At 40.3% G+C, this 13232-nt stretch overlaps 1 protein-coding gene across 1 annotated transcript; it reads right to left on the bottom strand.

The window, feature by feature from the left end:
* Positions 1-7235: 7235 nt before the first annotated feature.
* Positions 7236-12653, bottom strand: LOC115729217 (prostaglandin E synthase 2-like). The gene is made up of 6 exons (XM_030659693.2): positions 12212-12653; positions 11301-11435; positions 11024-11117; positions 10637-10731; positions 9195-9362; positions 7236-7667 (listed from the first exon to the last, which is right to left on the bottom strand). Exons 1-6 carry the CDS (start codon positions 12558-12560, stop codon positions 7507-7509), a joined length of 1002 nt encoding a protein of 333 aa, XP_030515553.1. The 5' UTR covers positions 12561-12653; the 3' UTR covers positions 7236-7506.
* Positions 12654-13232: the final 579 nt, after the last annotated feature.

Here is a 13232-nt window from a genome sequence, read left to right as displayed (position 1 = left end):
CATCATAAAACACAAAAATATAAGGAAATTACACAATTTTCTTTTCCGCATATTTCTTATTAATTTTAATTTCACTGTTAAATGCGCGCAATTACACTTAAAAAAAGCAACCTCCCCACTGTTCACCATCCACAACCCGCGAGTAGAGCAGACAACAGCTCCTTCTTCTTCTTCTTCTTCTTCTTCTTCTTCTTCTTCTTCTTCTTCTTCTTCTTCAATGTCGATGGTTCCTGAAGAAGAAGAAGAGTCCGTCTACAAGGAGCAAGCCGAAGCCGAGCCCAAGCTCTCCCCCAAGATGAAGAGGAAGACATACGAATCCGATTTGGATTCGGATTCGGATTCGGAATCCGATTCGGATATTGCCAAGTTGATTGATGAGTCAGTTCTGAACCAATTTATGATTTTGCACTTTATATCAGAAATCTGAGATGAAAATCATGGAATGTGCAGACAACTCCAAAATTTATAGTCCATTGGAGAGAAATACGAGGAGCACCGCAAGAAGAACGATGAGACTATATCGAGGTGATTCGACTTGTTTTTACTCTTGAAATCTTTGTCCTGATTTTTTGTCTAGATGGTTTTTGTCGAATAAGTTGATAGGTTTTGTTTCGCTGATCAGGTTGAGATTGGTGAACAGCCCCAGTTCTTCCACCCCTTCACACAATTGCCTAAACCTATCCAGGTTAACTGGATAACTTTAGTATCATTTCTGTTGCCTAAAGTACCTCCCGCCTGGACCGGCAGGTTCGATCCGGTTCTCAAGGGCTCCGGTCCGGCTCCATAAAATTTTGGAACTAATCCAACCAGACCGCTCGGAGCGGACCGAATAATATATATTTTCTAAATATTACCTAAACCTAAAACTCTCGGATGCTTAGTATGATTTCCAAGTTTAGCGACAAGGTGATGCAATTAACGAGAAGTGGTCCGGTGAATATGTCATGACAAATTACAAGAAAAATGTGGCTGGTGAATGATTGAACCGTCCGGGAGCACCATCCAGTCCGGTTCCCGATTCCAGGGTGGGAGGACCGGACCGGAGGAAATTTTCACTTGCTTAAACATATGCTGGCTATTGGTGCATCTAATCTCTGGATCTACTAGGTTAGATTTGCTTGTCCCAGGGCTTCTTTCATCAATGAAACTAACTTGACCAGTTGCGATTTGAATTCAAACGGTGTTTATCACAATTTACTAATACCGTAGATATGAAATTTCCATAATTAGCGGTCACAGTTACTAACTACATTGGAATTTACCAATGTCTAATTGATTAGTAGCTTAGCAACTTTCGCGTCGATTTACTAGTGGATCAAAGTTGATCGGTATTGTCATTATTTAGCGACTGGTAAAGTTGGAATGGGTGTCGATTCATTATGTTAGTCGACGAATGCATGTACTTTGAATTGGGTCCCATAAGTTGAATATTCGATAATAAGCGCGCAGATAGCAATAATATTCATTACTATACTAACTATTCACTACCATTTTTCAACTTAGACAAAGTTTTTTAAGTCAATTCATGCTCTATTTCAATGATAAAAACTTTTTTGCATCGGTTTATTGAACTCATTTGTCTGGCAGCTTCCCAGAGCCAATTTGTCGTGCTTTCACTTTCGCTTCTTATCGGTTACTTTCTTTCTTTTTTTGTCCTTGGCTGGACAGTCTGTTGACTCAGCTTAGGTCCATGGTTGATGAAATGGAGTCGGAACACGAGAAGGATAGGTAAACTTTAACAGTTATACTCGCAATTGGTAATGTCAACTTTGCTTCCGTACAACGTTCATATCTAATGAATATGTCTTTACTTAGGCAATGCTTTGTGGAGTCACTACCAAAGAGCATTGGAGAAGTAAGTGAGAAAAATCATAACACTTACTCTATTGAATGAGGTCGACACTGGTCTTTGCTTAATGTGATGATAATATGCAGTGTGAAAACAGCTTGGGAAATGTGATTGTTACCTTAATTTGCTTTGATTGATTCGTGCTTCTAACTATGCACTACAGATTTTAGAAGATCAAGGAGAAAATTGAACATTTAAGCACACAGTGCTTCATAGGCAAAAAGCATTTATATTCTACAATATGAGAGAATGCTCGAAAAAATGAATGTTTTCAAGTCTTTCGCCATCAGAATTTGAGGTATTGCAACATTAACGGGCTATCGTGAATTACTATCGCCGGATAGGGAAAAGGACAATATTAGGATTCTCTTACCTTCCGTTCTTCCTTCACTTCTAAAGTCGGACGTCTAATTATCTTATAGAAAGGGGCAAATATAGTTTTAGATTCTCATTTGCAAGAGATGAATGAGGGAACAACTGATGTTCCTTGGGATTTTGCTTGAAGACTCTGGCGCAATTGTGCCTCGCTAGGGCTAGACTTTTAGGGCCATAAAAGTCATGTCCCCAACATGATCCGTGGGGCATCCCGGGGTGATATACGTGTGCTATATATATGGAAAATGACAAAAATGATCCCTAAACTCCGGTTTAATGTGCAGTGTGATCCATAAATTGTTAATTTGATCGATATGGTATCCGAACTTTTGTCCTATATGCAATGTGGTCTCTGGACTTTCAATTTGTTTAATATGGTCCCCGAATTTTTAGAACATGTTCAACTTAGTCGCTCAACTATAAAAAAAATGTTCAAAATCGTCCCCGAACTTGAATTAATAGAAGGATTACATTGAACATCTTCTTATAATTAAGAGACTAAGCTGAACATATTCCAAAGGTTCAGAGATCATATTGGTCAAATTAACAATTTAGGGACCACATTGCACATTGAACTAAAATATAAAGACCACATTGATCAAAATTTAGGGACTATAAGAGTCATTAAGCCGGTATAATATACCCCCATTCTCACTCACCTCACTCCTCATCATGCAGCTCTTCCCAAGAAAAAGAAAGAAACCGTAGCGGCCGCGGTGCTCACTCACCTCAGTCCACCTCCTCAACCCTCTCAACTCTCTCCGTCTCTCGCTCTCGTCCACGGTCACTCTGTCTCTCGATTCTACTTCTCGCACCAGCTGAGCTCTCTCTCTCCTCTTGGTCCGCGGTGGCCTCGCCTCTCAGCGAGTCAGCTGAGCACTCTCTCGCCGCCCTCTCCTGCAAGTCCTCATTCCCTCGCCAGTACTGTTTCTTCCTAGATTTCGCCGAATTGGTATGAGAAAGTCATGCAAGCTTCCAGTTTCTGCCCAGATTTCGCTGAATTGGTGTGAGACAGTATCGCAGCTTCAGTTTCGGCAGTTACGTTTTTTGGGTTTTTTGTTCAATTGATTGTTGCCCAGATTTTGCTGAATCGATTGCCTTTTGTATACGTTAGATCTTGTGGAACTTTTGATGCATGTGAACTTGGGATGGAGTAGTTATTGTGAACTTTTAATGCCCAGATTTCGCTTAGGGCTGCAGCATCTTTAGTCCACCGGTGGTTTTGTGCAGCATCTCTTAGCATAACAACGATGGCCTGGTCCGGTCCATGGAATCATCATTGGGTGGTTCTTTTTTGGGAATCGGCTCTTGGTGAAGTGTGGAAATCTGGTTTCAAAAGCCCCATCCAACTCGCCCAAAAAAAAAAAAAAAAAATGCAATAAGACCAGCGTTGTGAAATTTACCGGTGGATGCCCTCTTTTTCCGACCAATCCTTTCGTGGCGTGCTATCTGGCTGGAAAAGGTGGTCCGGAAGCAAAGAGACCTCTTTTTTGCAATTTTCGATTTTTTTTTTTCGGTTGGACACCCTTTCGTAAATCAAACTGCCGGTACGCTTTCCGGCTCGCAACGACTCAAACGGGCAGGGGCTCTCTATTTGCTTGCAATGCCGGCTGCTCACATTTAGTTATTGTGGGCGGACAAGCAATGGAGATCGTGGGCAAAAGGGAAGCTATTGAAGGCACTAAAATTCAAGATTCGAAAAACATGATAATAACTGATTGAGCAATTACAAGATGCAAGAGATTGCAAATATGCAGTGAAGATGAAGGGGAGGGACAGATTGACACAACAAAAAAAACACACTTGTCTTCATTGTAGTTCAAGTTTTCTATGCACTTTACATTTCCTGCACTTTTTCGTTCCTAATAGTCGAGTTTGTTTCCCTTTCAGTTACTGCTTTCTTAGGAGTACTATAAACTATAGAAGTTTGACCCTTTGTTGATCTCACAATCCATATTCGATCCATTTACATTCCATCCATCCCTAGCGACACACTTTTCACCAGAACCCTCCTCGATAACTGAGCCATAGAACCTTTTAATCGAAGAACGAATTTCGGTGAAAGATTTTCCTTATCACAAAACAAGCGAACAACAACGATATTAATTTATCAATAGATTCTCTTACTTATATTAATCTAAATTTTGTTATGAGTTTCTTACATAGATAAAAATTTTAAGTTTTCAGGTTTCGCGTATTCTTAACCAAATTTAGTTAAATCTGTAACTTAGGAAATTAAATTGTAGGAATATCAACCCAATATGATTGTAATCGATATATGCATGTTATGTGGCTCCATGGGCTTAGACTTAGCTGATAAAATGAAAGGTACGCATGATTTGTACTTTGTTTGGCTACTTAGATACTGGATTTCTCTTCGGGCAATAGTTGAGCCCTCTAAAGACAGCATCGTTTACCTGCATCTCAAGTTTTTCCTGGTACTATGCATTTTCTGAACGGTCACATGATTATAGAAATGGAAGGAAAATTGTCCAAAAAGTCCTAAGCCTGTTACACTTTTGTCAATTCTATTATAATTTTTTTAATTTTGTCAATTGGGTCCTAAATCTTTTCATGCTTTGCCAATTGAGTCCTTCCAATCGTTTTTTACCACAAATTGCTGACATAGACGCCGACCGTTCTACATGGCATGGACGGTTCTGACGTGAATAATTTTTAATAGTACTTTAACATTTTTTTAATGTTTTGTTATTTTCTGTTTTCCTTCTTTACTTTTTCTCATTTATTCTTTTTTTCCCTCCATTGAAGACCGCTAGGCCTCGTCGATGGCCGGTGGAGGTCGTTGGCCTCGAGCAAGGGCCGAACTCGCCAATCCGGCGAAGGGCTTCCCTTGCTAGTCTAGGCCCAAGCGCCCCTCGCCCGAGGGCTACGATCTCCACCGGCCATGGACGAGGCTTGGCGGTGAGTGACGGAGGAGGAAAGGGCAAACTAAAATAGAAAAAAATAAATAAAGAAGGAAGATAGAATAAATAAATAAAAATTCAAAAAAATCTTAAAATATTGTTAAAATTTGCCTATGTTAGTGTCGGTGGTGCCACGTAGGATGATCGGTGTCAACGTCGGATAAATCCTATCAAAATTGATCGAATAGACTCGCTTGAAAAAACGTGAAAATGTTTAGGACTCATTGGCAAAATTAAAAGTTTTAGGACTAAAATTGACAAAAATGCGATAGGTTTAGGACTTTATGGACAATTTTACCTTAGAAATGGACATTCAACTACTCGCATCCTCTTATCCTTCATATTTTAGGGCAGCATTTAGTAGAAATCAGCGAGGTGAAGAGAACACACTGATTAGCAGCCGCCAATGAATGGCCTTCTTGGATTCTAGTTTGGTAGTTCAACAGACCAAGAGGCTGGAGAGGCCCAAATCTGCACTCCCTCTCCTCCAGAGTTGGATGGACGAGGCGTCGAATTCATGGGCAGTTTAGGGCAAGAATAATGACTGTTCTGTTTCTGAGAATATTTTCTTGCCAGAAATAGATATTGTATTATCTAGACAAGTTTTTGAGCAGGGAGACACGTTTGATTCGATGATGATATAAAATTTCTGTTCCCCGAAATAGAAATTATAAAATTTCTCTGGTGGCATGTGATTAGCGGTCGAGGGATGGAGGCTGGCCACCCATGTTCAAACTAGATCCGGCGAGGCACTGCCGAGAACCTTGGGGCACTAAGGAAGGAGGCACCTTCTTCATGAACCCGAGTGGATTAGCCTGGTGGACCGGCAAGGTCATGCCATTGTTAGACGCGACGCTGATGATTGCGCTACTCGCGTCCTCTTCTCCTTCATATGTGCAAGCCTTTGTTTCCCTTTTTCGGGAAACCAATGCCCGAGGACTCGATAAAAAGCGCCTAGTGGAAATGTACTTTCCTTAGTCACGAATTGCGTCCCACGCGTATCACGGGAGACCTGTCCCTCGATGAAGAAACGGGGCGTCGCCACGAGCGAATTGGAGGACGTCAAAAGAAGGCAGACTACCGATGATAGGAAGGCAATAGCCTTCAGAGAATGCGCCATCGCTTATGGTTTCTGATTCTTCTTTCACTCGAAAAGTAAATGGAGATTTTGACTGTAGGTGGAAAGTCTTCTCGGAGGAACAGAGAGAGCTCTCTCTTTATAAAAGCTAAGGATAGGAAATGGGAAAATGTTTGCCTTTTGGCAATGGGAGGTTGTTAGGCCTCGAGGGGTTGCTGCTAAAGTTTATTAGGGAGTCAATTTTGAGTCTCTGATTTTTACACGACAGTTCGAAGTCGACACTCTAGTTTCTCGTACGCATGAGCTTGGGTTACATAGGTGCAGATCTAAGACATTCCTGCGTAGAAGTCTCTTAAGCATCTGATGAAATTGAACTGATGCAGAGCATATAATATCCTCGTCAAGAAGGATACTACATAAGCACCCTCCCAGGACCTTTGTCTTTCGAATCGGGATTTCTCCCGTTCCACGAGATTTCACCAGGAAAGGCAATTCTCGTTTTCTGAGTGCAATTCAAACCCCAGGCATTGCAAACCCTCATCCCAAATGCCGAGCTACGGCGCCAACTCGGCCAATGTCCAGTTACAAAAAGGGACTGCCTTCGCAGGAATTTGAACTCGCTTGTCCAAATGGTAACCTTGTCAATAATTAACGACGCTCGGCCAGAAATATCACCAACCAAGAGGACAAACTTAAAATTGCATTCACATCTAAACATGATTTGTCATCTTATCTAAAGAATGATCCATCGTATGAGCAAGTAAAAGAATTATCAATTGAAGAGTCCCCGGTCCTCTCCATTCATGTCTCGCACCGTCCATGCTACAAACACCCGACCCATGTGCCGGAACGAAATGCGGGAGTTACAATTAGCGGATTTTCCAAGAACAGAACAAAGGAGACGTACTTCTCATTTTTCAAAACATAAATAGAGGAAGTTTCTGGATCCCGGCAGAATAACAGCCACACCAGATGAACTGCTTATACACAAGAAACGGCCATCGTCACAGCAGTACTGAATAATCATGTGTATAGAACACCACCTTTTACTTCATATCGGTTGGGACATTTATTACAAAGTGAAACAATGATTAAAGAATCCCAAAACTTTTGGTAAGACATATATCACCACCAAATATTATAAATCTTGGAGGAAAAAAAATCAAGAATATTATGGACTCGTCTCTTTCTACATCTGGCCATCCTTGGATACAGAATCAATTAGCGAGCATTAGTTTAAAAACCAGAAAGTGTGTTCCTGAATCTAACAGGATCCCAGTTCAAGCCTTAATCCTCGAGGACTCTCCCACAGCACTCTCCATTCTTGAGTACCATTCACCAATACGAGTGTGCTCCACCATATCCCTACCAGATCTCAAATAACGGATCGGTCTCAATACACCAAAGACAGCAAGATCAGCCAAATTAGGCTTTGAGCCCCCTGAAACAGCAGATATTATGATGATTAGACGTCTTGACCACAAAGGTGGGGATACTATTATGAACAAGGTGTGTGATCACAGACAATCTTTTGCGCATTTAAAACTTTTCTCCAGCTGTCAACTAACAGCGATATCGATAAAAGCTTTATATGAGTCGCATAAAAGGTTTGCACCTCAAGCATTATCATTCTAATGTGCTTGAAAAGGACAGCAACACAAAGCATCATGCCATAAGTTCACACTTTGAGAATCGATAATTAACGACCATTTCCAATATCTCTTGAAGAAGGAATTTCCCAAAACTTTCAAGAATAAGAGAGCATATATTTTATTGCCTACATCCCATCCCAACTTTTTAATGTATGTCGGAGACATCATTTATACACCAAATTGTCTTATATCCTGATAGCTCACAGTGGAGATCAGAAGGCCGAACCTTTGTCCATCATCTCTACAGGCCCAAAGTAAATGACACAATAAAAATCTTCCCTATAGAAATTGATCCATTAACATTTCTGGCTTAGCAAATGTATAATTTTGACCCTTATTCATTTCTTGGAAGCCATCTTCCCCAAAGAAATTGATCTATTAACACTTCTTGCTTAGCAAATGTATAATTTTGACCCTTATCATATTCATTTCTTGGAAGCCACCCCAGCTTAAAGAAAAACTAGTTTGTATGCATGTGCTACACCCGTGTGTGATAATTTCATTTTATGAAACGTTGAAGAAAATCAATAATAAAGTTAATAACTTTCACTGGATGGACAAATAAAATACTTGGCATGGTTTTCTTTTTCTTTTTTTTATAACCACTATATGAATTATATTCTAGAAAGCAAACACTAAATAAACATTTTACTATTCTTTCAATAACTTAATAGAACATTTTTACCCAAAATTTATATAAAAATTTGAAAGATGATGAAATTGATTCTTGCATTGAAGGAACAATTACAGAATTTCACCGAGTGCACTTTTCAGGATAAAGAGGGTAGTTTAATAATTGCTCTTACCATTTCATCCTTTTTCTCAGTCCAATTTTATGTTTTTTCTCTTTAAAACTAAATTTCATCACAATATAGAGTACTAATAACATGATGGGAAAATGGGAGATTTTAGAATTTAGACTACCTAGGCCCAAAAGCTTATCTCCCAGTAGATGATGAACATTCAGTTCATCCATTAGAGTTGGTTACCTATGAGAGGCGCAGAACAAATAAAACCAGTGATGCAAGTAAAGCAATCAGTGTGAAAGCCAGCGGCCCATCCAAGGAGGAGTGGGACAAAGGTGATCCAGAAATGTACAATCACAGCATCTGCCTCCTTTCACAAAAATCCCCATTTTATAGGGGAGGGTAAGTTACCTAAAAATAGTCTTGCAGAATGCAAAATGACTACACTACATGCACCGAAAGTATGTAGTACACAATCTAATCAACAGAGGTCAGCAAATAAGTAAAAGACTGATCTAATTACTAAAAGAAGCGTGTTTCAAGCAACTATTCCATAGGTAGAGTGCATACCCAAGAACTCCCTGCCGTTTAAGGCATCAACCCACGTCTCCGCAGCATCATAGAGGGCAGCACGTTCATCAGTAATATTGTACTTCTTCTTCAGCTTCTTGGATACAAAGTACATCGCAGCAGCTCCAGCATATTTTACCGTAATTTTCTCAGTGAAGCTGAAATTACCTGGAATCACAGAATGTGTAAATCTAGACACCAATACAGCCAGATATACAGTAAGATTCTTACAACAAACTGAAAAACATGATCGACCACAATACTGCAAATAGATGGATGACACTAAACACCCACATTGTACATGTTTGAAAATAATGAACTTTGAGCATTCGACATTACAAACACCAAAACAATCAATTGGATTTGAAAGATAGCAATCACCTTATCAGCAAATCAACATAACTAAGTCCTTTTGCCCTCACACTCCCTCAAAAAAAAAAAAAAAAAAAAAAAATTCCTGTTATGCAGCATGATTATGTGAAACAAAAGTAAACAAAGGTGACATCACCTCAGCAGGCCAGAGCAGATAACATATATCACTCCATTACAATATGTTAGTATATCTCTAAGACATAATAAATCAACAATTTAAGCCAATCCAAGCTCTAGGCTTCACTTTACGTATTTACGATCACATTACAATGGGAATTACAAAATCACATCTGCTTTTTATATATTTGAGCCAAGTACCATATGGCTATATTTGAGTAAAACAAACCCGTCAAGCCGATCCGAAAGGCAGCTACCATTGCATTAGTTTTGCAATCATTTAATGACACTTACATCTCATTTCCAAATTAGGCATTTCCCACCTATCTACATCATTAGGAGTTAGTTCACCGGAACAACATTAATCATGGACAAGAACCCTAGATGCAATTCCTTCAATAAAACCAACTTAAAGGAAATATTATCAAGAGGCAAGCTATATAATGCACTCATCCAGCAAAACAAATGGCATATTTTGATAGTGACCAAATCGGCATGGCTTTTACTCCACAGATTCTATTTCAATTGTATCTATAACAGCAATAACAAAAATATCAATGAGAAATCGCATGCCAAAGAAAAATCATGTGATTGGCCCTGTCATTAATCTCCACATATAAGGTGCAATCTCTTAGGCATCGATCATATAGAAACTTGCATACGACAGTTGAGGACTCGCTCTACTTATCCAGCAATTACTGTCATCTGTCGTCTTGCCTGCTAAACACTCTCCCGGGTCGTACACATGAGCCGTTACAGAGACAAGATCAAGAAGCATTTGTTGCCCTCCTAGTGAAGCAATAAAAAATATATCCTCCTATCCTACCAGATGAGCAAAGCATACAACTTATCAATCATCTTCTTTTGCTGCCAAACTTATTAATCATCTTGGCGGGGAAGGTAAATCGAAATATCAGTTGTAACTTCACATCTAAATCATAAGCATGTCTTACCATTGCTTGTGATATAATCAAATGACTCAAGAGCCTCGGACGTATTCCTATAGATGTTCGGTGATAAGACATGCACCAAGTGATTGTCAACCCATCTGAAGTTAGAACAAAATGAGCACAATCATCAACTCTAAGAATAATATCGGAAGCTTCTAGACTTATACTACAGTTTTAAAGTACACAGATGAAGCCCCATTTGATCTGGCTGATACTAAGTAAATAACCAATGCACACGATTGGGATGGCATGCAAAAGATCTGAGATTTCCCACATCCGATTAACAAGTACATAATTCTTTATGGTCTACAATTGACATGGCAGACTGTATAAGTGTAGTTGTACCGTCGACAATAACACATCATGTCATAATATAGTAAAGGAGACTACCTCCGCCACTTATTCTCTTCATTATCATCATCTTTTGTGGCTGGTTTGGCCGACTTTTCAGGAAGAATTTTTCGATCTAGCTTGTCAATGATATCTGCAGGATTCAAAATTTCCACATAAGTTATGATCATACTCAAAAGTAACAAGGGGCTTATGGGCCGAATAACATAGAAAATGTCCTACAATGAACATAGGTTTCCATAGTTTTCTCACTGTGCATTTAAAGGTAGACAAATTCAGGAATGCAGGTTGTAGCAACAGAAGGGGAAAACAGAACCTGATGAGTCAACTAGCTGCTCGCCATCCACCATCAATATAGGAACCTTCTTGTAATCTGACCACTTTATCTCTTTCTTACTAAGTGGGTTGACTTCAACAACTTTGTAGGGGATGTCATAATAGTCCAAAAATGCTGAGATTGACAGAAAACTTGAACTAAGTATGAAATGAAAAAGAACAGAAAAATGGAAGAAGAGGACAACATTGCCTGTGAGACCATCCTGCTTCGATTCAATAGGTAGTCACAAGACGAAATAATTGTAACAGGTCACTCACCAAGAAATGAACTAGATCAATACTTTTTCTATTCCATCTCACAACACACAATGATCGCAGTTAAGCTATGACAGGTGAGACACTAATTCGTGACCCTATAGAGGATTTAAAAGTGCCATCTATGTAGCCAGAAGCCATTAATTCAAACAAGATCCAGAATTTCATATTATTTGGCCCTAAGAGACGAAAGGCTCGTGTCTCCATTTTTCCAAGCTTCCCAAGTGTAAAAGAAGAATAGTAAGAGGCTGCATAAGAACAGAACCGATCCTTTCCCATTCACCATCAACTACCAACAGGCAAATTATGCAGCAGCTCCTTTAGCAGATCAAATCTGACCAAACATATAACGAGAAATTTCCAAACAATATTCCAGCATCAAACTTTTTCATCTTTCTAACTGAATTATATAATTCGCCCACTTCCTTGAGCAGTTGACTAATTCCAGATGCATCTTGCCAAGATGCGAAAAAATTTCTCTCTCTCTCAAAGGATTGAGCTCAATCGAAGCTTTGACAAAAAATACAACAAAAGCACGCAACTGCACCAAATCACTCAAAACGACATAGACAGAGATCGCGTCGTCAGACCAAACACCAGACAGACGAACAAACAAGCCAACGCAGAGTACCTCACCTTTAACTTTGTTGCAGAAGGGGCAAGCTTCGTATTGGTAGAGCACGACCTCCTTCGGGACCACCTCGGGCGACGGCGGCTCCTTCGCGAGGACCTCGCCGGACAGAGCAGCCGACGCGGCGGAGGTCGCAAACAGAGCGCCGGCAATGCCGAGAGAGGCAGCCCGGGGCGAATCGAGCAGGCGAGCGAACCAGCGGCGGTCGGCGCGCCGGGAATAGGCTCCGCCGCCGCCGCCGCTGCCGTAGAGAGCCGCCTGAAGGAGGGGGCGGTGGTGGTAGGGGACGGAGACGGAGGAGGCGAGGGCGCGCGAGAGGAAAGAGGGGGCGAGGGTGGACGAAGCCCTTCTCATTGTGGCGGAGCGCGGTGACCCGACGGATCGCGCTCTTCCACAAGCTTCGCTCGTTGAATGGAGAAAATGGAAAAGGAGAAGGGAGAACTTGAGGGGGTTTATGACGATCTGGGGTTTTACCAGATGAAAAGGTATTTGAGAAACTTCGGTTTGATTTTTGTCAAAATAAAAAACAAATAATAATATACTACATTTCTATGATGTTCAATATTTATAGTGTTCTGCAAGGTTATGATTTGAAAAAATTGTGTAAAAATGAAAACTTTTCGGTCACATGTTGGTAATTGTAATGGTATTGTGACGATCAATATGGCGCGGTCGTGCGCCGATCAAGAAGTTTTCGATGAATTCGGGTTGGGATTTGACTTACAACAAAATTTAAAATGAGCTATTTAGAATCAATGTGATTGTAATGGTCAATGTGGATGTCTATTACCATCATCGTGATTGTCCGCTATACAATGATCATGGTCGCTTGAGGAGTGGAACACAAACGTGGGTGTGTAGCCTTCGATCTAAAATAAATCTTGAAGAGGAAGAGAGAGGAAGAATCGATCTTAGACAACCATTCCGACGGTGATCATCCAAATTTTATAACCACCAGAAACATGGATGTCGAGTCTTTGTATTTATCTTTCTTCGATAAAACAGGGATAGGGCCGCACAACATTT

This window comes from Rhodamnia argentea, chromosome 6, assembly GCF_020921035.1.
Source record: "Rhodamnia argentea isolate NSW1041297 chromosome 6, ASM2092103v1, whole genome shotgun sequence".
In the NCBI taxonomy this organism is placed as follows: Eukaryota; Viridiplantae; Streptophyta; class Magnoliopsida; order Myrtales; family Myrtaceae; genus Rhodamnia; species Rhodamnia argentea.
This window is presented reverse-complemented; position numbering and strand designations above follow the sequence as displayed.